This window comes from Pelobates fuscus, chromosome 9 (assembly GCF_036172605.1).
Source record: "Pelobates fuscus isolate aPelFus1 chromosome 9, aPelFus1.pri, whole genome shotgun sequence".
In the NCBI taxonomy this organism is placed as follows: domain Eukaryota; kingdom Metazoa; phylum Chordata; class Amphibia; order Anura; family Pelobatidae; genus Pelobates; species Pelobates fuscus.
In genome coordinates this window covers 97,170,530-97,197,537 of record NC_086325.1, presented here as the reverse complement: position 1 = coordinate 97,197,537, position 27,008 = coordinate 97,170,530, and the positions used below count along the sequence as shown (strand labels likewise).

The 27,008-nt window shown below is 41.2% G+C and overlaps 1 protein-coding gene across 1 annotated transcript in view; it reads left to right on the top strand.

Moving 5' to 3' along the window:
- The window catches only part of MID2 (midline 2), a 500,404-nt gene that overhangs the window by 403,303 nt on the left and 70,093 nt on the right, over positions 1-27,008 (top strand). Inside the window, exons 8-9 of the mRNA XM_063432185.1 lie at positions 18,952-19,113; positions 23,125-23,332. Of these exons, the coding sequence (XP_063288255.1) occupies positions 18,952-19,113; positions 23,125-23,332 (370 nt within the window). The remainder of the gene's footprint in view (positions 1-18,951; positions 19,114-23,124; positions 23,333-27,008) is intronic.

The window sequence follows — 27,008 nt, the reverse complement described above, 5'->3', positions numbered from 1 at the left end:
AAAGAGGGTACCCTATAAGATGCCTGAAACAGCCTGCCAAAGGGCACTGGATAGTGACCGTGAAACCCTTTTGCAAAATAATAAAACTGATACGGATAAACAAATTAGATGTATAGCCAACTATGATGCAGGCTGGGAGGAAGCAAAAAAGATCTTAAGCCGATTCTGGCCACTCTTGACACAAGACCCACACCTAAGGGACATCATCCCCTCTAGAGTGTCTGTTACGGCCAGAAGAGGGAGAAATATAAAAGACATATTAGTACCCAGCCATCTATCCACATCTAGACATACATCCAAGAACTGGTTAACGGTGCAGGGCACATATCAATGTGGGAGATGTGTAGTTTTAAGGGATCTAAAACAATTACCGATTCGACTGATACCACTACAATCCCCATAAAACAGTTCTTCAATTGCAACACGTCTGGAATGGTTTACTTATTAACATGCAAATGTGGCATGAAATACGTTGGAAAAACCATACGTCCATTCAAGAAACGAATAATGGAACACGTCCATTCAGTGACGTCAAGTAGGGACACCCCAGTGGCCAGACACGTTAGGTCTCAACATATGGACACACCCCGCTGCATCAAATTTGCAGGCATTGAGAAGATCCAGATTAGTAGGAGAGGTGGTGATCTGGACCAGGCCCTCAAAAGAAGGGAATGCTACTGGATCCACAAACTGGACACCCTATCACCCAAAGGACTCAACGAGGGGTTTACATTCACTCCCTTCATTAGTTGAGTGACCTTAGGAAATCCATAATTGTAAATATGTATATATGTATAAAGAGTTTGTTTACTCATGACGAAGTTTGATTTAACACCAAAGATACAATAGGGTTATAATACTTAACATAAGCTAACTCATATTGTGACACTATTCTATCACATTAATTACACTCCCTATCATACAGCAGGGAAGTATATGAGCCTAATGGGGATCTACATTAAGCGTACACCGTCATTTTGTACATCATATTCATACCACATATGATAGAGATGCTTTTATAACAAGATAAGGATAGATAGATATGAGGATAACATAATTATTTGAAGCATTAGTATATATGCTGGTATTTTCTGTTACCTCTATACACTCCTTCTTTAAAATAAAATAAAATATCTCTCCTTATGGCAATAACTACCCTTTATGCTTTTGATACGTATGTCACACTATATCTCTGGCAATAAATTAATAACTGTAGTTTTCTATGATTCCTGTAATTGACTGTACCCTTAATAGCTTAATCGTCCCCTGGTCATATTGCATCCTATTAATAACACATATAATATCATATCCTTAGGGACAACAAGTATGTGACTGTCCTTCTTGTTTGTTCCCTGGAATATACTGTGCCTTTAAGATATGAATAAATTATGCTATGGACATGTATGTAATTAGGATATATGCATATGCCCTCCACATTTCTGGGATTAAACCTGTGTACTGAATTGTTCCTCAGGATAGGTGTACCATGTGCAACAAGGACGTTTCGTAATCTCATACCTTTTTTGGTCATGACAAAACCAGTATCACATGGGCGGCAGCATCTGCACACGCCCCCAATGATGTGGATGGGCGGAGCTATGACGCATAGACCGCCCATCCTAATTCTGGCGCGAGAGAATCCAAATAGATGCGCCCTGTGATTGGTTATCGGACGAAAGTAAAGAGATATAAAAACGAGCCGGCGGCAGTGTCACATTTACCTTTGAAAAAGGCGCTTGCATAGTGCCGAAACGTGCATTAGGTTATGCTTTTTTAACTATCACCAGCACTTTTTGTGTGTTCACTAGGTGGGGGGAGGTAGATGAGAACATAGGAGACTGATGTTTATATCAGATTAGAGCAATTTGGTGCTTTTCAAAGCTAATGGCCGTGATGTTTTAATTTAGTAACTCTTCAACAGGAGCAATAGCGTGAATATTTGTTTCTTAAGGCTATGCTACAGAATCTTTTGGAGAGATTATAAATTCTAAATTTCTTCACAAGCTTTCCAGTGTTTGCAAAGCAATTTGGGGCATTTAGCCCCTTATATGGACAGCTCATCTTAGGCACTCTGGTGAAGCTTAGTAACTCTTCAACAGGAGCAATAGCGTGAATATCAGTTTCTTAAGGCTATGCTACAGAATCTCTTGGAGAGATTACAAGTTCTAAACCTCTGCACAAGCTTACTATTTTTTTGTAAAGCAATATACTAAGCAATTTGGGGCATTTAACCCCTTACATAGACAGCTCATCTTAGGCAATTTGGTGAAGCTCAGTAATTAGAGGTAATAGCAATATATCACATAAGACTTGCAAGTCCTGGATATAATTGAAACTATGTTTAAGGCTTCAATGTCTAACTGTATCAATCCTACAATTGACTAAGTTAATAGCTCTACTCATAAGAGATACTATCTTTCCTTATCTCTTTCAAGGGCTTTTAGTCCTCTACAAGCAGTGAATATTGTCTATCTCCTACACAGACTACACGGATACTTAAAGAAACCCCTGATTATATGGTTTCAAGTATTGGACTGTGTAAGATTTAATTGCTCACTCCTTTCTCAGTTGTATACATTACTACCTCCCTCAATACAATTTATTAGATGTGTTAGCATTATTTATAAGTTTCCTTTACTTTTCTGGGGAATTTATACACTACAATAAAGGTGTTTTTTATTTTAGTCCATAAAGAGTAGACTCATAGAATCTTTCCTGGTGCCCCTGAGCTCATCTGAGCTTGGGTCCACCCTCAGTTCCTACATTTATTATATATTCAAGGGTTATCCCCTATTTAAGATTCTGTGGACACACTATAGATCCTGTTTATCAGGAGTCTCACTACTTTACAATTATTGTACATTTTTAGACAGATTTTAAAATAAATTAATGACTCCTCAAACTTGAATTCCTGCACATCCGGCTCCTCCTCAAACTTGAATTCCTGCACATCAGGCTCCTCCTCATAGGGCCAGCATAGAACCTGAGATAAGCAGAAAACCCAATATCTTCTAAAAACCTAAAGAGCTTTGTAATACATTTTGAGAGCCAAATAGAATTTGTATTGGATTAATATTTTCCTTACCAAATGTTACTTAATATCACAGATTACTCAGTTATTAATGTTAATAATTCACAGACAATGTGGCTAAGATCTTAATTACCATTTTTGCTCAATAGTGATGTCGCGAACATAACATTTTCGGTTCCGCAAATGTTCGCGAACCGGGCGAACCGCCATAGACTTCAATAGGCAGGCGAATTTTAAATAGTAGTAGTACGTCCTGATAGCCAGAGAGTATGTCTATCAGAGACTAGGTAAGAGGGAATAGGACAATGAGTGAGTAGATAAAAGCTCAGAAACTGGAAAAAGAGGGGTTCCACCAAATCCCAAAGTAGTAGACAAGTATAGAGATAAAGTAATCCAGGAGCTTAAAAATAGAATATTAAAAACTAGATAGTATAGTTATAAATTATCAGACAAATACTGTAATATAAATCGATAAAAAAATATCAACATAAACACAGAATATAAAACAACGGCTGAAAAACTCTTAAAAGATAGAAAGAGGGGGGCCTGGCCGCTGAACTGTGAGGATGCATGCCTCACCAGCTCCTGTAACCTAGGGGAAACAAAATCGAATTAAGAATCCACAGAGGCACTAAAATGACCCCTCACGGTCACCAAGCGACAGCTGACACTGGGGCGCACAAACGGACCACACAAGCGACGAAGCACCTCAGATGCACCCAGACTCAAGATGGGGCCTACCAGCCTGGCGGGCGCAGAGAAGACGGCCGCTTTCCTGCTGCCTGTAACAGCCAAACGCTGGCCTCAGGGCCCTTGTCCCCCCCCCCCCTGGACCGGCGGGGGTCATCCCGGTCCGATCCCTCTCGGTTCCCTTGAAAGGAGATGAGCGGACGAAACAACCGCACGGTGTGGAGGCTGCGGACAAGGCAAACAAAATGGCGGACAGCAAACATACCTCAGCCCTTCAGGAGGCCAGGTGGGACACAGAGCGCCGGCTCTCCCCCCGCATCTTCGACTCCTTTTGGGAGCAACTGGGGAAACTAGCATGGCCCCTGGAGCCTGAGAACAAGCCGGAGAGCAAGCCACGAGAACCCACACGAAAGACCCCGGGGGCAGCCCCAGAATATACCGCCGGCTACCCTCCCGGGCCCCACAGAGAGACTGCCCTACTAGCGGAGACCCGACGCCTCACTAAGAATAACAGCCGTACCAAGACAGAACGAACTGGGGGCACTGCAGTAAGACGGCGGCGCAAAACCCAGCCTCACCGCCCAGCCATGAAACAGCCTAAGAAAGGTACAGACCACCCCACTCACGCCGACAAAAAGCAGATCACTGTGCTCTGCAAGGGGGCCGCAATAGCACGACGCCAAGGTAACAGATATAGCCAACAAGCACGCAGATGGACAGGGCCCGATATCGGAACCACATCATACCTATCACTGCTGATTCTGGCCCACGCTCAGACACTCCACCCAGGCACCGCTGAACAAAGGGGACCGCAAAACAAAGCACAGCCGCGGCAGACGGCAGAGGGGGAGCACACCCAGCCCTTACAAGGCATAGGATGACTCACACGGCACTGGGACTTAATGTCCAGAAAAGAACTCATCACCCCTTTCATTTTTATTTTGTTTTACTAATCTTTCGTTTTACTAAATCTTTCATGACTCAGATGAACTCCCACAACTGTTGGTATGCTACTGACCCTTTTCACCCCTCCTGACAACTCCAATAGGGGACCAAAGAGAGGTATTCCTCGAGATCAAGCGACCACACATTAAGCATGAATATATATGGACCGACTCAAACCCACAAAGGTTTCTATGAATATTCAGCACACAAATGTTTGCATTCCTGGACTCACTTACCTTTGGAAATAGCACTGCATAGTTCTATCACCAGATTAGGATATTTCCTTGCTTAGTTTTAATAGCTGTGTTCTAGCCTAAGCCTAGGTTGTTAGCGTGTATACTACTGTTCCCCTATGTGGTAGTTTTAAGGTATTCTGTCCTGCACAGGACCACTCTCATTAACACGTATATAAGAGCAATAACATCTAATACTCACCTAATGCAACACCATGCTAAGCGCTGCCCACATGAGCTTTGATGGTCGTGTAGACCTGTGTAACACTTCACTAACCTGATCTCTAGTTAATTCATGCTAGTTCTTGCCACATATGCACTCCTGCTCTAACTAACCTTGCACCTCACTTCTGATAAGCGGAATAGGAGTAAATAATAATAATTGTTGAGCGATGTTACGATATATGACAAAAAACAAATTACAAAATGTGCAACATCCTCCAATGCCTAACTATTGTTAAACCATGTGAACAACTGTTTTTCTTACTATTGAGGCACTGTAAGCCCTGCGGCCGCATAGCTCACACGGCATGTCTGTTAGCCGCAATGCTAACAAGACATTTGCCTTGGGCGGCATTTTCCAGGGGGCGGCAAAAAAAGCTGCCCCCAAATGCCCAAGGCAAATGTCTTGTTAGCCTTGCGGCTAACAAACATGCCTGGCTGCTGCTGGGCAGTCAGGCGGCGCTGGCGGGCGGCTGGCGAGGGAGCACTTCCTCTGAGCTGTATGCTCAGCTCCCTCGCGCGCCGCAGAGTGAGGCTGGGAGCCGGAATATGACGTCATATTCCGGCTCCCAGCCTCACTCTGCAGCGCGCGAGGGAGCTGAGCATACAGCTCAGAGGAAGTGCTCCCTCGCCAGCCGCCCGCCAACGCCGCCCGACCGCCCAGCAGCCACTGGACCACCAGGGAGGAAGAGACCCCCCCCCCAGCATTAGTGTGTGTCTGTGTCTGTTAGTGTGTGTCTGTGAGTGTGTTTGTCTGTTAGTGAGTGTGTGTGTCTGACTGTATGTGTGTGGCTGTCTGCCTGTGTGTGTCTGTTTGCCTGTGTGTTTGTGTGTGTGTGTGACTGTTTGCGTGTGTGTGTGTGTGTGACAGGGTGTGTGGGAAGGGGTAAGGAGTGGGGGAGGGGAGGACGGGAAGGGGGGGCGCTGTGAAGATTTTTTGCACAGGGCGCCCAAATGCCTAAGGCCGGCCCTGCAAAGGGTAATAAATATGTATCAGAAAACGCCTATGATCTGCTAGAAAATAAATAGCAGAATCAACTAAGGTGTTTATGAATCACTCTACTTTCATATAAAAAGGCGAATTTTAAAACCTACAGGGACTATTTCTGGCCACAACAGTGATGGAAAAGTTGTTTCAAGGGGACTAACACCTGGACTGTGGCATGCCGGAGGGGGATCCATGGCAAAACTCCCATGGAAAATTACATAGTTGATGCAGAGTCTGGTTTTAATCCATAATGGGCATAAATCACCTAACATTCCTAAATTGTTTGGAATAACGTGCTTTAAAACATCAGGTATGATGTTATATCGATCAGATAGTGTAAGGGTTACGCCCGCTTCACAGTGACAGACCAAACTCCCCGTTTAACGCACCGCAAACAACCGCAAACAGTCCATTTGCACAACCGCAAACTCCCCATTTGCACAAGGTTGGATACCAAGCTAGCCATGTCCCGTTCCTTGTCCTCACTGATGTCATTGAAGGTCTCTCTTCCTCCTCCCAGCCACGTACAACACCAAGGGTCCCCGAAAGGTGACAACAAGCCCCCTGGGACGCCTGCTGTGTTTGGTCTTCCACCTCCTCAAAGCCACCTTCCTCCTCTGACTCCTCTAATTCAGACTCCTCTCTCTGCGTTGCCTCTCTCTGCATTATTATAAGGTGTGTTAAGTAGTACTATTCCTATCAGTTTAATCCCTGTTACGTCCCCTGTCAGGGGACGTGTATATAAGGCATCGATTTTAGGAACCGGGAGATGGAAAAAGATGCTTGGTCGGTCCTCCTACTTCAAATTTGGGGCACTGCGCGTGCAATCTAATGTGCCACCAGATAGGAGTGGTGTGTTAAGTAGTACTATTCTTATCAGTTTAATCCCTGTTACGTCCCCTATCAGGGGACGTGTATATAAGGCATCGATTTTAGGAACCGGGAGATGGAAAAAGATGCTTGGTCGGTCCTCCTACTTCAAATTTGGGGCACTGTGCGTGCAATCTAATGTGCCACCAGATAGGAGTGGTGTGTTAAGTAGTAATATTCTTATCAGTTTAATCCCTGTTACGTCCCCTATCAGGGGACGTGTATATAAGGCATCGATTTTAGGAACCGGGAGATGGAAAAAGATGCTTGGTCGGTCCTCCTACTTAAAATTTGGGGCACTGCGCGTGCAATCTAATGTGCCACCAGATAGGAGTGGTGTGTTAAGTAGTACTATTCTTATCAGTTTAATCCCAATGTCACGACTACTAGTGTGGTCCAGCACGCAGAAACTATGTAAACATATACATAGGCAAGAAAAGGAAAATAAAAGGACAGAGCGTAAACCGGACCTTAGAATGGCCGGACTAATACGCTAGAGACAGAGAATGGTCAAAGGGAAAGCCGAGGTCAAGGAAGCCAGAAAATACACAATACCATCTACACAAGCCAAGTCAGGGAAACCAGAATTCAGAATAACCAGGGAAAAGCCAAGATCAGGATACCAGGAAATCAGATTCACAATGATAAAGCACTCTCAGGAAACCACGACAGGGCAAGGTACTGGGGTGAGCTAGGGATTTAAATATCACGCGGCGGGCCGGCAGCCGCGACACCCTGTTAAGTCCCCCTCATCAGGCCTTTTTTAGTCGAATGTATCGCCCACTGCCAGTCCCTTTGGGATCCATCCCTCATTCATCTTAATAAAGGTGAGGTAATCTAGACTTTTTTGACCTAGGCGACTTCTCTTCTCAGTGACAATACCTCCTGCCGCACTGAAGGTCCTTTCTGACAGGACACTTGAAGCGGGGCAGGCCAGAAGTTCTATCGCAAATTGGGATCGCTCAGGCCACAAGTCAAGCCTGCACACCCAGTAGTCAAGGGGTTCATCGCTCCTCAGAGTGTCGATATCTGCAGTTAAGGCGAGGTAGTCTGCTACCTGTCGGTCGAGTCGCTCTCTGAGGGTGGATCCCGAAGGGCTGTGGCGATGCGTAAGACTTAAAAAGCTCCGCATGTCCTCCATCAACAACACGTCTGTAAAGCGTCCTGTCCTTGCCGGCGTGGTCGTGGGAGGAGGAGGATGCACGGCACATGCACGGCACATGTGTCAACTTGCCCAAATGCAATGCCGCCAACAAATTTCTTCCGTTGTCACAAACCACTTTGCCGATCTCCAGTTGGTGCGGAGTCAGCCAGTGATCCACCTGTGCGTTCAGGGCGGACAGGAGTGCTGGTCCGGTGTGACTCTCTGCTTTCAGGCAAGTCAACCCCAAGACGGCGTGACACTGCCATATCCGGGCTGTGGAACAGTACCTGGGGAGCTGGGGGGTGCCATTGATGTGGAGCAAGACGCAGCAGCAGAAGAGGACTCAGCTGAGGAGGTTATGGAAGAGGATGGAGTAGGAGGAGTAGAGTAGGTGGCAGCAGGCCTGCCTGCAAGTCGTGGCAGTGTCACCAACTCCTCTCCAGAGCCACGCATTCCATGCTTGGCAGCCGTCAGCAGGTTTACCCAATGCACAGTGTAGGTGATATACCTGCCCTGACCATGCTTTGCAGACCAGGTATCAGTGGTCAGATGGACCCTTGCCCCAACACTGTGTGCCATACATGCCATTACTTCCTTTTGCACAATCGAGTACAGGTTGGGGATTGCCTTTTGTGCAAAGAAATTTTGGTAGGGTACCTTCCACTGCGGTGTCCCAATAGCTACAAATTTTTTTAACGCCTCAGACTCCACCAGCTTGTATGGTAAAAGCTGGCGGGCTAAGAGTTCAGTCAAGCCAGCTGTCAGACGCCGGGCAAGGGGGTGACTTTGTGACATTGGCATCTTACGCTCAAACATGTCCTTGACAGACACCTGACTGTGGGCAGATGAGCGGGAACTGCTCAAGGCGAGAGACGGAGTGGCGGATTGTTGAGAGGGGGCAAGGAGGACAGCAGTGGTTAACGTGGCTGAAGATGCTGGACCAGGAGGAGGATGGCAGCTTTGAGTTTGTGTGCTGCTTGTACTCCTGTGTTGATCCCATAGGCGTTTGTGATGTGCGATCATGTGCCTTCGCAAAGCAGTTGTACCTAGGTGGGTGTTGGACTTCCCACGACTCAGTTTCTTTTGGCACAGGTTGCAAATGGCATCGCTGTTGTCAGAGGCAGACACACAAAAAAAATGCCACACTGCTGAGCTCTGCAATGACGGCATTCTGGTGGTGGCAACAGCATGTGTTGATTGGCGTGCTGTCTGGCTGACCCCGGGTGCCGATGCATGCTGTCTGACTGTGCCACTAGCTCCTTGCGACGACCTCCCCCTGCTTCCAACTTGTCTCCTCCTCCTCCTCTCTGTCTCCCCATCTGAACTTTCCCCCTGTTCTTCTTCTCTTCTAGCGGGCACCCACGTGACATCCACAGACGCATCGTCATCATCAACCGCTTCACTTGTATCTGACAACTCAGCAAAGGAAGCAGCAGCGGGTACAACATCATCATCACACCGTACGTCCATGTGTGCAATGCTGCCTGCCTGAGACATATCCCTGTTATCTACATCCTCTGGCAATAATGGTTGCATATCACTCATTTCTTCAAACGGATGTGTAAATAACTCCTCTGACATACCAAGTGAAGCGGCTGTGGTGCTAGTGTTGGTGGTGGCGGCAGGCGGGTGAGTGGTATCTTGAGAGGTGCCTGAAGCTAAGCTGGAGGAGGATGGTGCGTCAAGGTTCCGAGCGGAAGCTGTAGAAGATTGGGTGTCCTGTGTTAGCCAGTCAACTATGTCCTCAGAACTTTTCAAGTTCAGGGTACACGGCCTCTGAAAACTGGGCATTATTCTAGGGCAAAAGGTAATCACAGCACCACGACCACGACGGCCCCTGCGGGGTGGCCTGCCTCTGCCTGTCATTTTTTTTTCGATTAGTGGTACTATGCGTGCAAGCTACTGTGACAACAGATATTTTTTTAAAATGTACACTACTGTTACACCAGATATGAGTGGCACTGGTGTGACACTGTGCCCTGGCAGGCCCTGAAACGCACACTCATGAAGGAAACTGACTGCTATTATATTACAGTCAAAAAAGTTTTTGGTTTTTTTAAATGCAAGCTATTGGGACACCAGATATGAGTTAGTGGTGGCACTGGGCAGGTCCTGAAACGCACACTCGTGAAGGAAACTGACTGCTATTATATTACAGTCCAAAAAGTTTTTTTTTTGTTAAATGCAAGCTATTGTGACACCAGATAGGAGTGGTGGCACTGGGCAAGTGGGCACAGTATACGCTGTGAGCCTGACACACACGCTGGCAGACAACTAACTGCTATTCAATCTATTACAGTCAAAATTTTATTTTTTTTTTTAAATGTAAACTACTGTTACACCAGATATGAGTTGCACTGGTGTGACACCGTGCCCTGGCAGGACCTGAAACGCACACGCTATTATATTACAGTCAAAAAAGTTTTTTTTTTTTTAAATGCAAGCTAATGTGACACTAGTGAGTGAGTGGTGGCACTGAGCAGGCCCTGAAATGCACACTAGTGAAGGAAACTGACTGCTATTATATTACAGTCCAAACAGTTTTGTTTTTTTTAAATGCAAGCTATTGTGACACCAGTGAGTGAGTGGTGGCACTGGGCAGGCCCTGAAACGCACACTCGTGAAGGAAACTGACTGCTATTATATTACAGTCCAAAAAGTTTAGTTTTTTAAAATGCAAGCTATTGTGACACCAGATATGAGTGGTGGCACTGGGCAAGTGGGCACAGTATACTCTGTGAGCCTGACACACGCTGGCAGACAACTAACTGCTTTTCAGTCTATTATAGTCAAAATTGTATTTTTTTTTTTTAAATGTACACTACTGTTACACCAGATATGAGTTGCTTATCAGACTGGTGTGACACCGTGCCCTGGCAGGCCCTGAAACGCACACTCGTGAAGGAAACTGACTGCTATTATATTACAGTCAAAAAGTTTTGATTTTTTTAAATGCAAGCTATTGGGACACCAGTGAGTGAGTGGTGGCACTGGGCAGGCCCTGAAACGCACACTAGTGAAGGAAACTGACTGCTATTTTATTACAGTCAAAAAGGTTTTGTTTTTTTTAAATGCAAGCTATTGTGACACCAGTGAGTGAGTGGTGGCACTGGGCAAGTGGGCACAGTATATGCTGTGAGCCTGACACACAGGCTGGCAGGCAGGCAACTGCAATTACATGACACAGGAAAAAAAAAAGCAGACTGATGTTCTAGCCCTAAAAAGGGCTTTTTGGGGTGCTGTCCTTACAGCAGAGATCAGATGAGTCCTTCAGGACTGTAGTGGACACTGAATACACTAGCCTAGCTATCAATTTCCCTATCAAATCAGCAGCAGCTACACTGTCCCATTTCTCACTAAGAATGCAGCTTCACAATGAATGTAAAATGGATGCTGTCCAGGAGGTGGGAGGGTCTGGGAGGGAGGGTCTGCTGCTGATTGACTGGAATGTGTCTGCTGACTGTGAGGTACAGGGTCAAAGTTTACTCAATGATGACGAATAGGGGGCGGACCGAACAGCGCATGTGTTCGCCGTCCGTGGCGAACGTGAACAAGCGATGTTCGCCGGGAACTATTAGCCAGCGAACAGTTCGGGACATCACTATTGCTCAATTATAAAAAAAAACTTTCTTAATAAATTACCTTGGCTTATCAGCCCTTTAAGCTGGAATTGTGTGCCTGTGTATCAAAATAATTCAACATTATTTAGCAGAAACTGTGTTTAAATGGAGTTTATACTAAATTTATACCACCTAAAGCATTGGACTTTGTTAAATATTATACATGTGCTCACCTTACCATGTGGTCTAAGCTATGTGGGACGTACCACTAGAACACTGAAGACTAGGATAGGGGAGCACATATATAAAATAAAAAGAAAAAATATTCCCAACATCAGGTATCTGCACATTATCACAATAAGCACGATGCAGATCCCTCCAGTTTAAAATTTAAAGGCTTTTAAAAGGTGAATCGGGATTAAAGGGGAAACAATTTTATTAAAAGCATGCAACAAATGGAGATAAAATGGATATTTAAATTAAATACATTGATCCCATATGGATTGAATAATGATTTTGAGATCTGTCATTTTCTATAATTAATTTTTAGAAATGTTGTATTTTTTTTTTACAATTCTATTAGATATCAAAATGTTTTAGTCTATTGTACTATAGTAAGGTTTTTCTGATCCTATCCATCTCATCGCCCCATCCTTGTATTGTTAATTGTTATCGTCAAATACCCTTATTGTGTGAATGGTGATGGATATTTGTGGTGATGGTCACCTTCGTATCCTCTAAATATATAAAAAAAATTGAATGTCTTATTTTATCTTTCAGGTTTTAATGATGAATTTTAAAATCAATATGATAAATGTTCAATTTTATTTTAAATACATATTGTGAATTATTTTTGTATGCATTGACATATTGTTTCCAGATGAAATGTGTCCTTGTGAGAAATCGGCTACATGTTCATATATATCTTGTTCATATATATCCTGTTTGAGTAGAGAAGTTGTTAATGAACTGCTTAGAATCTAGCTCGTTAACAAGTTTACTATTGATTATGTAAAAGGACTTTGAGTAGATCCAATTAAATGAGAGACTGACCTAAAAGGGGCTGCCCATAAACATCCCTATGAAAGATGGAAGAAACCATGACCCACGTCCTGCTGAGGCCATAGGTGAAACGCAAAGACGTGCGTAGTGACACAAAGACAATACACATACAGACACAGATATGCATATAGACACACAAAGACACACATTCACACATATACCTAGACACAGGCACACAGACAAACACACAAGAACACAAACACTCACAGACACACACAGATGCACATATACACATACAGACACATACCGTATTTTCAGCATTTGAGTTTAAAAAAAAAAACTTTTCTCTGATTATATTGTTTTTATAATGTTTATAAAATAAATCTTGTTAATTATTTTTGGTATATATATATATATATATATATATATATAGAGAGAGAGAGAGAGAGAGAGAGAGGGAGAGAGAAGGAATTACACTATCTTTTATCCCTTCCTTTTTTCCCAGATGTTTATGGAACTATCCTGACCAGCAATAGAGTCATCTGTATAAGTATTTTTAAGTGCTCCACTTTTTTATTATAATTTTTTTTACAAAGTCACACATAATGACACCTATGAAGATACACAGACACACAGATACATACGTATGCACAGACAGACACACAATTAGATAACAAACACATACAGTCACACACATATATAGATACACAGACACAAACGGACACATAGATACACAGACACACACACATAGAACCATACAGACACACACATAGAGACACAGATAGAGGCACAGATACAAAATAACACATAACAACACACATGCAGATACACAGTCACACAGATACACTCAATGACACTCATACAGATTCTGACACACAGATATACAGACACACACAGATACACAGGGGCACCCGGATATACAGACACACACACACACACACACACACAAGCACACATTAACACACAGATATACAGACTCCGATAGATACACTGACACACAGATACACACAGACAAATATGCATGCAGATACACAAAGACAATACACATACAGACACAGATATGCATATAGACACACAAAGACACACATTCACACAGATACCTAGACACAGGCACACAGACAAACACACAGAAACACAATCACACACAGACACGTTCACAAATAGATACAGACACACTCACAAATAGATACACAGACACACACAGATGCACATACAGACACATACCGTATTTTCAGCATTTGAGTTTTTAAAAAAAAAACTTTTCTTATGAAAACATTATGTAAATACCGAGACACTGACAAAAAACATGTTTTAACCACTAGAGGAGTTTGTGTGTGCTGTGTCTGTCCGGGAGTGTTCCATTAAAGGGACATGTTACTCTTCATGCTGATAGGATGGGCAGGATGTCTAATGGAATGGGGGTGTGGTCAGCCTTCTGGTTGTGTCTAGAGAACAGGCAAGAGTCAGCTTCAGTATCAAGCTCCGCTCACAGAGTGTCAGCACTGTGACAGTGTGGGCATTGCTCCAGTGTAAGCGCATGAGGCCGTGGAGTGGCCCACGTGCAGAGTACAGCCGTTGCTCGCACAGTGCCCATGTCTTCCCTGGTTTTTGCTGGTTGCAGTCATATTGTGTCAGGGGAGCACCTATGATAAATCACCTTCTCTGTTTGGGGGAGGTATTTATAGGATGTGATCAGGGCTGTCTTTAATAAAGATTGGACCTTGGGCAAGCTTTTGCTTGGGCCCCCTAACCTCCTTTTCCCATTAATAACCATCACAGTTCACAGTGTCTGACAGTGAGCATTCTTGTGTTCGAATGTACGTCTATCTGACCATATGTATGTTTGTTTTCAGGGCCATATGTGTGTGGGGTAACTGTTTGCAATTTGGTGTGTGTGTGTGTGTGTGTATGGGGGGCTGCGTGTGGCCTTTGTGCATAGTGTTTATGGCACAGCTATGTTTCATGAGTGTGTGTGTGATGACTGTCTTCAGGGGGTGACTGTGACAGGGTGGGTAAAGGTGAGTGTGACAGGGCCAGATGGGTGAATGAGACAGGGTTGGGCGGTGAGTGTGACAGAGTGAGTGTGGAAGGGTTGGGGAGCGGTCGTGACATGGTTGGAGGAAGGAGTGTGACAGGGCGAGAGTGTCAGGATCGGGACAGGGATCCAACACGCAGAGTACAAAGAGTAGCAGATACGTATACCGGACCTTAGAATGGCCGGACTTAACGTAATACTACGTATAGAATGGTCAGGGACAAGCCGAGGTCGAGGGAACGAGAAGACAGGTAAGCGAGAGACAAGCCGGGTCAAGGATAACAGAGAAGACAGGTAAGTAATAACAAAGCCGGGTCAGAACCAAAAGACAAGAGAATACAAGAGCACTGTGTGACTAGGCTGGCTAGAACCACGACAGGGCAATGAGCAAATGCTGAGAGCTCCCTTAAATACCCTGGTTCTAGAGACTAATCACACCTCCGCCGAGACCTGATTCGTGTCCGGGATTTGACTGACAGGTCGGGCTAGAATAGCGTCATGACGTCGACTATTGAGCGTCACGTTACAAAAAGGCATAGTTCTCTCGCGGCCGGCGTTACATGCGCGAGGGGACCGCGAGGAACGGGAGAATCATGCCGTCTGGATGGAAAAACTCTAAGTCTCTACCCGTCTCAGGGGTAGAGACTACAGGTACCCTGACAGAGAGAAGGTAAGTGTGGCAGGATTAGGGAGGGTTTATGTGACAGGGTGATGTGGCATGGTTGGAGGGTAAGTGTTACAGAGTTGGGGTGAACGTGGCTTGGTTGGAAGAGGGAGTGAGACAGGGTGAGGGGAGGGGAGCGTGACACGATTAGGGGAGCCTTATGTGACAGGGTGAGTGTGGCATGGCTGGAGGGTGAGTGTTACAGAGTTGGCGTGAACATGGCATGGTTGGAGAAGGGAGTGTGACAGGGTGAGAGGAGGTGAGCGTGAAAGTATTAGGGGAGCTTTATGTGACAGGGTGAGTGTGGCATGGTTAGGGGGATGAGTATGACAAAATTGGAGGGGTTAATGTGATAGGGTGAGTGTGGCAGAGCAATGGGAGATAAGTGTGGCATGGGTAAGTGTGACAGAATTGGGGGAGTTAATGTGGCAAGGGAAGGCGGTGACTGTGTGTGAAAAAGGGTGACAGTATGTGTAGGTGCTGACCATGTGTGTGGATAATGACTGTGTGTGGGGGGGCTGACAGGGGTTTATTTGTGCATAGTGTTAGTGTTGGAATGCAAGTGCAGTGTTGGCATTGGAATGCATGGGTGTATGCACTGCCACACAAACAGTTATGCACACACATTTAAATATACAGACACAGATACACACGTACACAGATACACAGGCGCACAGACACACGGGTACACATGCACAGACATACAGGTGCCTGACATACACACACATATATGCACAAACTCATAAACAGGTACATACATATACAAATTACAATTTACATATTTCATCCACCTTCTTGTTTACTTTTGATGCAAAAGGGTGGCTTCCCTGGGGTCCAGTGGGAGCTGGATGACCTAGTCTGATGGGAGTCTGAGGCACCAGGCTTCCTCAGTTTCTCTCCTGGTCTGCATGTGGTGCCTTCTTCTCTTACCCAAACAGCACTCTTTTAGTTGGGAGGAAGTGACCTGTCCTAAACTCACTTTCTCCCAGCAGGCTGGTAGAACAAAGTAAAAGGGGCCCGGTCCGGGGGAATTTTAAAGAGCCACTGGTCCCTGATTTAAGTTATTGCAGGCTCAAGGGGCAGCTGGTTTAGGCCCCCCAGGAATAACTGGGCCCAGGGCAGCTGCCCTCTGTTAAACACGTTCCTGAAGTTGAACAGACTGTAGGTTGTGTTTGTGCTTAGGTAGCAGCCGCTAGAGGTGCTTCCACGCTTATCACTGTGATTTTCACAGTGAGAAGATGCCAGCGTCCATAGGAAAGCATTGAGAATGCTTTCCTATGGACTGGCTGAATGCACGTGCGGCTCTTGCCGCGCATGCGCATTTAGCCGATGACGACCAAAGGAGGAGGAGAGTCCCCAGTGCCGAGGGAGACCGGCGCTGGAGAAAGGTGAGTGTTCAACCCCCTTCCTCCCCCTTCAGCCCATCAGGAGTGGGATCCTGAGGGTGGGGGCACCCTCAGGGCACTATAGTGCCAGGAAAACAAGTTTATTTTCCTGGCACTATAGTGGTCCTTTAATGTTCATTTTAAGTTAGGTAATCCTCTATGGATGATTTTAGGTTGTGGTGATAACATTTTGTTAAGAATTGGGTCTTTGTTATAAAAGATGCCAATTTTTTTCTCTTGTTTCTCACTTTGGACTTCTGTCCTCCTGAATATTGGCAAATAAAAGGAATTGATGTTTCTAAGTTTGTTCTTTTTTCTTTGTATTTTAAAAGTGTGGGACTTTATATATAGAAACTTGTTGTATAGCTGATTATAGTGGAGCATCTTTGTAGCCTCTAAATTTAAAATCCTGAGTGATTTTTTTTTTTTTTGTGGCAATTTCTTTGAATTCTAATTAGTTGGCTTTTAGGGATATTTTCTAGTCAAGGACTAAAGTGGCAACTCGTTTTAAAATATTGTTTAAAAAAATGTTCTGGTCACAATTTGGTTTTCTTCTATATAAATCGTGAGAACCAAGAAATTAACTTGGACTTTACTATAGGTAAAAATGTGTGTGACTCCCCAATTGAGTTGACTTTGTGCCTGTATATCTGTCTGTGTGTACTGTGTGTCTGTATGTGTGCATGTGTGTGTATCTGTATGACTGTTTTTCTGCATGTGTGTCATTATGTGTGACTTAGTATCTGCATGTGTTAGTGTGTATTTGTTTTTGTTTTTCCCCATAGGTTAGTCTTATATTTAGGTCTTTTTTTATTTTTATTTTTTTTAACAAGATCCAGAATTTAAGGGGGTAGTCTAATAAGGGTTGTCTTATAATCAAACAAATACAGTACATTATACTGGAAATATAGAACACAATATACATATACATCAAATTGAAAAAATTGAGGAATCTAATGTTACTCACATCACTTGCTGGTCAAACTGATGTACAGAAGTTCTGCCTGAATTCTCTGGGCCGTTTTTTCCAATCTTAATATTTTTAACATTCTCAATTTGTATTTACTGCCAACACTGAGAGTCAGGTTTTTACCCCTAGTAGGAATTATTTTTTCCTTTGTTTCCTTTTGGAATTTGACGTTACTAATTGTTGGGGTTTTATTGTTTGCATTCTGCTCTGGACATTTGTATATGTATGTAGAAGTTATTAAAAAAAATATATATATAATTGTTAAACCCCTCCGATTTATGTAAAGGATTAAAGGAGAATTTACCAGGATTCTTAATAATATGATCGCTTATTCACTATCTTTAGCAAATTTATATTTGAGGTGTGAAAAATAAAATTAAATGTAGAAATCCAGATGTCTGTACCCTCCAACTGGGTTTCTTCATCTTATCTCCTTGTCTTATCTCCTTGTCTTTTGCTCCTTCCAGCATAGAGAAAGAACACAGAGAAGAGGAGAAATTAATTAAATGTTTCTCTTTCACCTCCACATTTGTAATGCGTGCCTTATTGGTGCTTGGATTGAACTGAATTGTTAGATCATTTACTAAATGCTTAATATACATTTATCGGAAGAACGGTTAACACAAGTTATAGGTGATGGTTCACCTTGAATAAATGAACCATTGTGTATTTTGTGTAAATTGTAATTAATTGTACATGTATAGTTGCTTTTGTGCAGCAATGTACAGACACAATTGCTGTATTGTCATAATGTTATGTACTAGTTATTTATTGCAGGATTCAAATAAATGTTACACTTTTTTAACCAAAAAAAGTTTTTTTTTTGTTGTTGTTTTTTTTAAATCAAAACACATTTAGCAGTGAAGCGGCTCAAATACACATGCAGTACATATTGTTCTTTCTTTGGAATAAACTGAATTCATGATGTGAGCAGAATAAAATAAAAAAAAAAAAGGAATCTATTATTAATCTGCAGGTACTGCTTGCAAAATTATCCACTCTAATCTACGCTTGTTTCATATCTCTTGACGAAGAAACATAGCTCACCTACCAAATGTCTATGTGTATTTCATATTAAAATGTTACAAAGGAATCTATTTCATATTAAAAATTAAGTGAAGTTGTGTATATTTTGGTCATATTGGATAGACGATTTCTGCTTTTTCTTTTAGATTGAATTAATCCTGCACTTTCTGTCTTCACACATTGTAGGTTTATATAGTTCTATGGATAGCTGGATGATTGTACCAAACATCAAGCAGAATCATTACACTGTCCATGGACTGCAGAGTGGAACACGGTATATCTTCCTGGTCAAAGCCATTAACCAAGCTGGAAGCAGGCATAGTGATCCAGCCAGGCTCAAGACCAATAGTAAGTAGCTAAAGTAAAAGGGACACCCCAAATGCCATAACCACTTATGACCAAGAGATTTGGAAGAATTAAAATGGAATATGTTTAAAATTTTTACTTGTCTGAACCTGCTAACATGTCCTGAACCCCTACTGATCCTGGATTTGTGAGATATTCTTAGTGTTCCTGTTAAAAAAAAAATTATGATGGTATATTAATTGGCTAAAATATGTCAGCTACTTTGTGGGAGAACATTGCATATTATCATAATTTGCTGAAAACACAGAAACTGCATAAAATTATTTTAATGCACTTTGTAGAGTTGAAAGAATGTGTGTGAGGTGTTTGGAATTACCTGCATTTCTGAATTAATTACAAAATAAAAGTTTCTGCTAAATCTCTTTGTTAATAGCTACAAATTGTGTTTATCCTATTGCAAACACTGTTTACTTAACACATTGTTTAAGCATTCACAGACTGCATTGGAAATGGTGTCTGAGCCACTTGGAAAATTACTATAAAAGCAAACTGGAGTTAGGTGTACCAATCAATGAGATAATATTGGAGGTATTGGCTGGCAAAGTCCTTCCTTTATTAAAATGGTTACAGACCTTGGCTGCTCTTTTCAAGAAATAGCTGTTATTTTAAACCATGTGCTAATCAAAATAGCTTAGAAAAAGAATTGTAGAGATGTACGAAGGTGGAAAGAGCCAAAAAGCAGGGCTGGGGTGTTTATCAATCCACATTAAGATAACCTCTCTACAAATGTAGAGAATTCAGTATTACTGTGCCTCCATCCTCAAACTAGACATGTCTTTTTTTTTTTCTGCATGTCTTAAATCTTCAAAAGCTGTTGGGTTTTCTACGGTGTTTCTGGAACAGTGTTTGGTTGGCAACTAATACAAATGTAAAACAGAAATGTTGTTTAGAAGAAAAATGTATTGCTCACCAATATAAAATTATCTTCCCAACCATGACTCAAGGTTTCGGGACAATCATGATTTGGGCCTATGTTGCTGTCTCATGATCTGGAAAGCTTGTTATCCTACAGGGAAAAATACACCCGTAATTATCAAATCAAAATCTAGAGAAAATCAGCATAGTAAAATGTTGGTGATGCATTAGGGCAATGCCTTTAGCACATGAGTAAACACAAAAATAATCACATATACAGAAGAAAATGTGTGGTATTGAATGCTCAAGCTAGGGTCCAGATCTATATAACTGTTACATTACTTTTGGAGAGCACCTTCACAAACACACTCACATTATATATACTGTCGTATGTTTTAACAGTCTTTATACAATTGCAATGTGTACCGTTGTGAACAGATTTTAACAGTCTACAGGTGCACCAAATCTAATAGTTGCAATGTCTCAATGAATGCGAAAATAAGATTCAATGTGATATTTTTGGAATAAGCTTTTCCAATGATTTAATATTTTATGAATAACATTTTAAAATATATATTGTTTTCTTTTCATTAATATATTATGAAAACATCTCAAAATAGCACAATATTTTTTTTTAAATATTAATCATTTTAAAAGTATATTAAAAAATAAAATCTAGACCTTCACAGCTAAGCTGTGACTAAAGTCAAATTGGAGATTTTTTTTCCAAATTTGCTATTCTTGCCTCAGTTTTGAAATTTTGGATTTTTAATTCACTCCAATTTTTATGAATATCCCTTAGCTATATAAAAAATGGTGTTGATAGCAGAAAGGGGAGATAATACCACACGTAACACGTCATCTAGAATATAATTCAGTTTTGGGACAATTCTCTTCAGAAACAGATATTGTAGGAGGAAATCAACCAAATGCTATAAGAATAGGGAAAATTCTACATAATATATATCACCGAGTATATCTTGGTAAAGAAAGGGAATATAGGTGTTGGGTTGACAAGTGAAAAGCTTACAAATAGTTGAACTCTTAAGTTTCATAAACTTAATTTTTATTGATGAAATTTCTCAATTATTTTATAGTGTAGCACAAATGTTTTTTGTTTTTTGCAGGTTAAAAAGAAAGATTGCACAATATACAATGAGATAACACAGAATTAGTTTGGCATAGATAATAGGTGTACATATAGATCAGCACATTTTTTTTAATAATGTACGTAGGAGAAGAAAATATCTATACTGAACAATATGAGTTTAGCATGACTTGCTGGACTTAGCTTGGGTCACTAGCACTGGTTGAGTGAGAGAGACAGGAAAAAAGAATGAACAATTAAAGACATATCATAAATAGCAAAATGTTTCAGCTGCATACAAAGCCAACTGGTAGATGTGGTAGAGCTAACTGTGGGTTCAAAAGACCTTGGGCTAGCACACTACTTTACTGAGCTGGAACCAAAGAAGAAGGCCTGTTTTTCAGATATAAAATGGGAAGACGGCCCAGCTGACTTTAATATGCAATCAAAATCTATTTCAGTGTCACATACATAAGACTGTGTTGAGTTATGGCTTAATCGAACTGGCTGGCTTTTTAGGTGCCAAGATGGTCCAAATAAGGTGTTTGGAGCATCATGAACCAATAATCTGTATTTAACTTCATAAAATAAGAAAATATGTTACATGTAAAGCAATCAGTGCAAACACTCATTGGCTTCTATGGTGATTTCCCTAAATTATGGACATAGCTCCTAAATTGCTTAAAGCCTTATTTGATTAGGAAAATCTACAATGTTATGTAAAGCATCAAATGTTTACAAGAAACATCTTGGCATGCCAAGAGCATGATTGTATTTTTCCTGTAATCAATGATATATATATATTTATAATCTTACCCATTTGCAACACCACAAACGCTTTTTTTTGTTGTTGTTTTTTTTTTGTTTTGTTTTTTTACAAGTTACATTTGTTCTTTTGGGGAAGATGCCATTACCAACAATGCTTGATTGGTTAAAATGTAAAATGATCTTCCGGAATGTCAGCTAGAATAAGATGGAACTTCATTAGCTCATACTAACAGAGTCAGACAGAGAAAAGATGCTGGATTTCTATTAAAATCTAATTTTCCAGCTCCAGTGAGAACAAAGTCTGCTATCCACAAGGGTTTTCTTGATTTAATGTTATCTCGCAGAAATAAAATGACCCTGCCCTGGTAGCATCTTCCAATTCACTGCATGTGTGCATTTTTCTCTTTATAAACCTTGACTCTTGGTTAGACAATGCAATAACTGGTTTTAAAAGCTCACACACTCAATAAAGATTTGAAATAAGATGATTGACAGAACAAGTGTAAAGCAATGGGGAATATTTAGCGATCGTGCTCACAGCTTTAGTTTCAAATTGATTTAACCTTCTGCAGTTAATATGAGATTTTAAGATAAGGGATGTGTTGTGTACAGTTAATACATAATCAATTAGAATTGATCTATAAAAAACAGTAAGCAGATCTGCATGTAAAAACCATTGGACAATCCCTCTACACCAGTCATTCATTTGGTTCTTTCTGGTAAAGCTAATTGCGCATACAGACAATATAGTTGTCACCTTGAATTCCTATCACGCACGCAAGTCTGTGATATAACGTGGAGGGTCACATGGTAGCATTCTGCATTCACATTTCTAAATTGCTGTAAGAACATTAAGAGACCTGGTTTGTTTATCCATAAAACATTTTTTTTAAAGAATGATTAAAACTGCTGATAATATATTTTCTTTATTCATATGCATGTATTGCTGTATTTTTAAGTGTAAGCAGTTTGCATATTAGCTGTTCTTTTCTGAATTGACTATTGATTTAATCTCTTTATATGTTCTATATACATTATTCCTTAACATGACAACAGATACAGGAACTACATAGTTTTCTTTTAGCCAAGGCTGTCATATATATTAACTCCAAGAAAAATACATATTTACAGGGATTTCTTATCATTTAATTGTTCAATTAGCTAATCTGATATTAATATACGAATATACTAATACTCATATAAAAACATTTATATAGTAATATTTTTTGACTAATCTTTATACCTCCCCAAGTGAAATAACGTAATTATATTCACATTTGTAGGTCAACCTTTTAAACTTGACCCAAAATTTGCTCACAAGAAGCTAAAAATATCAAATGATGGCATGCAGATGGAAAAGGAGGAAAGTTCTCTAAAGAAAAGCCACACACCGGAAAGGTTTAGTGGGACCGGATGTTATGGAGCAACAGGGAACGTCTTTATTGATAGTGGATGTCACTACTGGGAGGTGGCAGTGGGAAATTCAACATGGTAAGTTCATAGAATGTTCTGTCAAGTTCATGTCATGTTCTGTCATCACTATATACACCAGTAACGCATGAAATGAGTCAGAATAATTTTATAATTTACACAGATATCAATCAAAGCACATGTCTTATAAATAGTAGGTGTTTTGTTCTTCACAACTGACTATTTTGTTCCCTGCAAAATTAGCAAGGAAGACCTAAACGGTGTACGAACAAACTGGACACATTTTTCAAATGGTTCTCTCAGGTCCTTAAAGGGCAGAATAAAATAATGGATGCAGTGTTTCGACATAAAGTGGTCTTTTTCATATTTGAAGGCTCTTCTCAAACAAGCTTATAATCTGTGCGGAAGGGTTTAAGAAATAGAGTAAGAGTAGCATGTCACTAGGTAGGATGGACAAATGGATATGATGCCTGTATTAAATTAACTAGTAAGAATGGTGAATAGAGAGATGTCTCCCAGGAAGATGGTAAGCCTCAAGAGATGTGTTTTTAGAGACTTCTGAAGGCTAAGTGGGAGTTTAATTGCACAGACTTAGGAATCGCCTATGAATAGGGCGGTTCTGGAAATATCCTGCAGATAGACTTAGCTATGCAGGAAAAGGCAGATGCCAGCTGAAGGGACAGAAATGTATTTATTTGTTAAGTAAAGAGTAAATGTAGTAAAGAGTAGAATTATTAAGGGCGTTGTAGGTAGGTCAACAGTCTGAATCGGACCCTAAAGGGTACAGGAAGTCAATGTAATGATTGACGAACAGATGAAGTGCTGAAGTAACAGTCAGTCAGGAAGGTGAGCATTCAGTAAGACTGAAGAGGGGCAATGCAGGTATGTGGAAAGCCAATGAGTAGTGTATATTACTATAGTTAAGCCAGGAAATAAGTGCCTTTATTATATCTTGAGTTAAAGGGCAAATGTGGGCAATATTTCCAAGATGGAAGTTGCAGGATTTAGAGGCAGACTGAATGTGAAGAGAAAAGACAAGAGCTGAGTCAAAATTAATTAAACCAAATAAGTCACTCACTGTTGTTTGGGTTTTTATCGTCTGTGCAAAAGCTTCTGCCTATCTTTCCCCATATTTTCACCGACTGATATATATACGCTACTACCATGTATGCCTTTCTCTCTCACCTGTAGGTGTGCTCATGGCAGGGCATGATGTTCTGACCTGCTCTGAATGTTGCTTATCGGTGATGGGATAATTAGTCCCCTGTCAATTTATAACAAATCATACTCCGAATGCCATTAGATTTGTTCAAATCACAAGGTGTGTTTTATTGACAGGTGGCTGCACCATTAAAAATTGGAAGGCAATTTGTTGAGAAGGAAATTGTATTCGGCTATTAATACTTAAATGTTGTATCAGAAATAGTAGGGAGACAGAAGGATGATTCCTCACTGATTGTCTCTTCGGACATAAGACTGATCTGAGTATTTTCCAATTCCATCATTCTGAGGCTGGATCCAAATGGTATGGAATTCTAAGCCAAGACTGTAAATGTTACTATTGTGCTTTGGAAGGACAGGGTTCTGAGCCATGCCTCATGCAAGATAACTTGACCTCCTAAGCTAATGGAACCACTGAAATTGCCACACACACCTTAGATAGTGTAGGTCTGCTACAGGTACACGCCTAGCTGTTGCCTCACCAATGCTGCGCTCTCCCACACCATTCAGCTTTTAAGTTGGAAACTGATGACTGTGAACTGCTACTCCAAGTACTGATCTTCTGTACATGCGCACAACCTTGATTTGGAGCAACCACATAACTAGTATAACATTTTTTAGCCTCAATAATGTTCCCTAAGTTGACTTCTGGCTTTTTAGCAAGTTTTCTGTTTTGTTTTGCACTCAGTTACTGACCTCGGCTAGTTTATTCTTTTTAAAAGTCTGGTTCTTGCTTTAAAATCGCTACATAATGCTGCTCCCACCTATCTATCCTCCCTTATACACAAGTATGTCTCATCTAGGCCCTTACGATCTGCTGAAGACTTACGTCTATCTTCTGTCCGTACTCCCACCTCTGATGCTCGCCTTCAAGATTTCTCTAGTGCTGCACCGTTCCTGTGGAACTCGCTTCCCTCCTCCATTAGATACTCACCCAGTCTCCACTCCTTCAAAAAATCGTTAAAAACACACTTCTTCATAAAAGCGTATCAATGAAACTGTTAATAGCTCCCGACTGATTCCTCTTCTGCAACTGTCACTAGTCTAATACTATCCTTACCTTTTTGTGTCACTTTACCCCACCCCCTCTAGCATGTAAGCTCATTGAGGAGGGCCCTCAAGCCCTCTGTTCCTGTGTGTCCAACTTGTCTGGTTACAACTACATGTCTGTTCGTCCACCCATTGTAAAACGCTGCGGAATTTGATGGTACTATATAAATAACATAATAAAATTAATAATAATAATAATAAAACCAAAACACACATACATAGTAATTACCCCAAAAAACAACACTCTGAACAAACGTGGATTATACAGAAATATCAAAGACAAACAAATTTGTGTGTATGCAAGGGAGAATTAAAAAAAAAAAGGTTTATACTATTAGATTGGTGTTTATGGTTTTATACTATGATTTGCATTTTATATGTTTCAAGTAATTAAAGATTTGGAATATTTGTATCTTTATACTTGTAACATTTATGTTGATCCTGAATACCATACTAAGAAGAATTGCAGGTGTTAGCAATCCGGCGATAATTCTGTCTAAAAACCTGGCGAATTGCTCCTTCTCTGAAATGGCTGGTTTATATGTACCTTCTTAAATATAAACCCAGTGTTTAACCCCCATCATGCACCACAGCCTCATGGCTTTCTATTTATTTATTTAATTTTTGCAGTGCGGGTAGTTACAAACAAGTTTATAATGCCACGGCAGCATCAACAGACTTGACATGCAAATACGTTGCACTATTTTTTTAAGTAAAGGTACAAAAGGATGGAGTAGGTTTAGGTAGTTGATTAGGCATTTGTAAAATCGTGATTAGAACACTTAGTTATCGCTAGGTAAGACATTATACAAGCTTTAGTCTCAGAGGCTGGAAGTGTAGCATGCGGGAATAATTCAGTAAACCAGCCTATCACGATCTACTAAATGTGTCACGTATTTCCTTTCTCCCACAGAGTGAAATAAGCAGACACCATGCATGCTTAAATTGACATAGCCCAAACTCGTGGTAGCCATACATACAGCAAACATAACCTAGGGGTAGTTAAACTCCACAGATGCTTAGTATATGCCTAACTAAAGTAAGTCTAGAGACTGCAATAATGTAAGGCATGCTAATAGCTCATGGCTTTTTAATGTGCATATACAGTCAGGTCCATAAATATTGGGACATCGACACAATTCTAATCTTTTTGGCTCTAGACACCAACAAAATGAGTTTTAAATGAAACAAACAAGATGTGCTTTAACTGCATACTTTCAGCTTTAATTTGAGGGTATTTACATCCAAATCAGGTGAACGGTGTAGGAATTACAACAGTTTGTATATGTGCCTCCCACTTTTTAAGGGACCAAAAGTAATGGGACAGATTAACAGTCATAAATCAAACTTTCACTTTTGAATACTTGGTTGCAAATCCTTTGCAGTCAATTACAGCCTGAAGTTTGGAACGCATAGACATCACCAGATGCTGGGTTTCATCCCTGGTAATGCTCTGCCAGGCCTC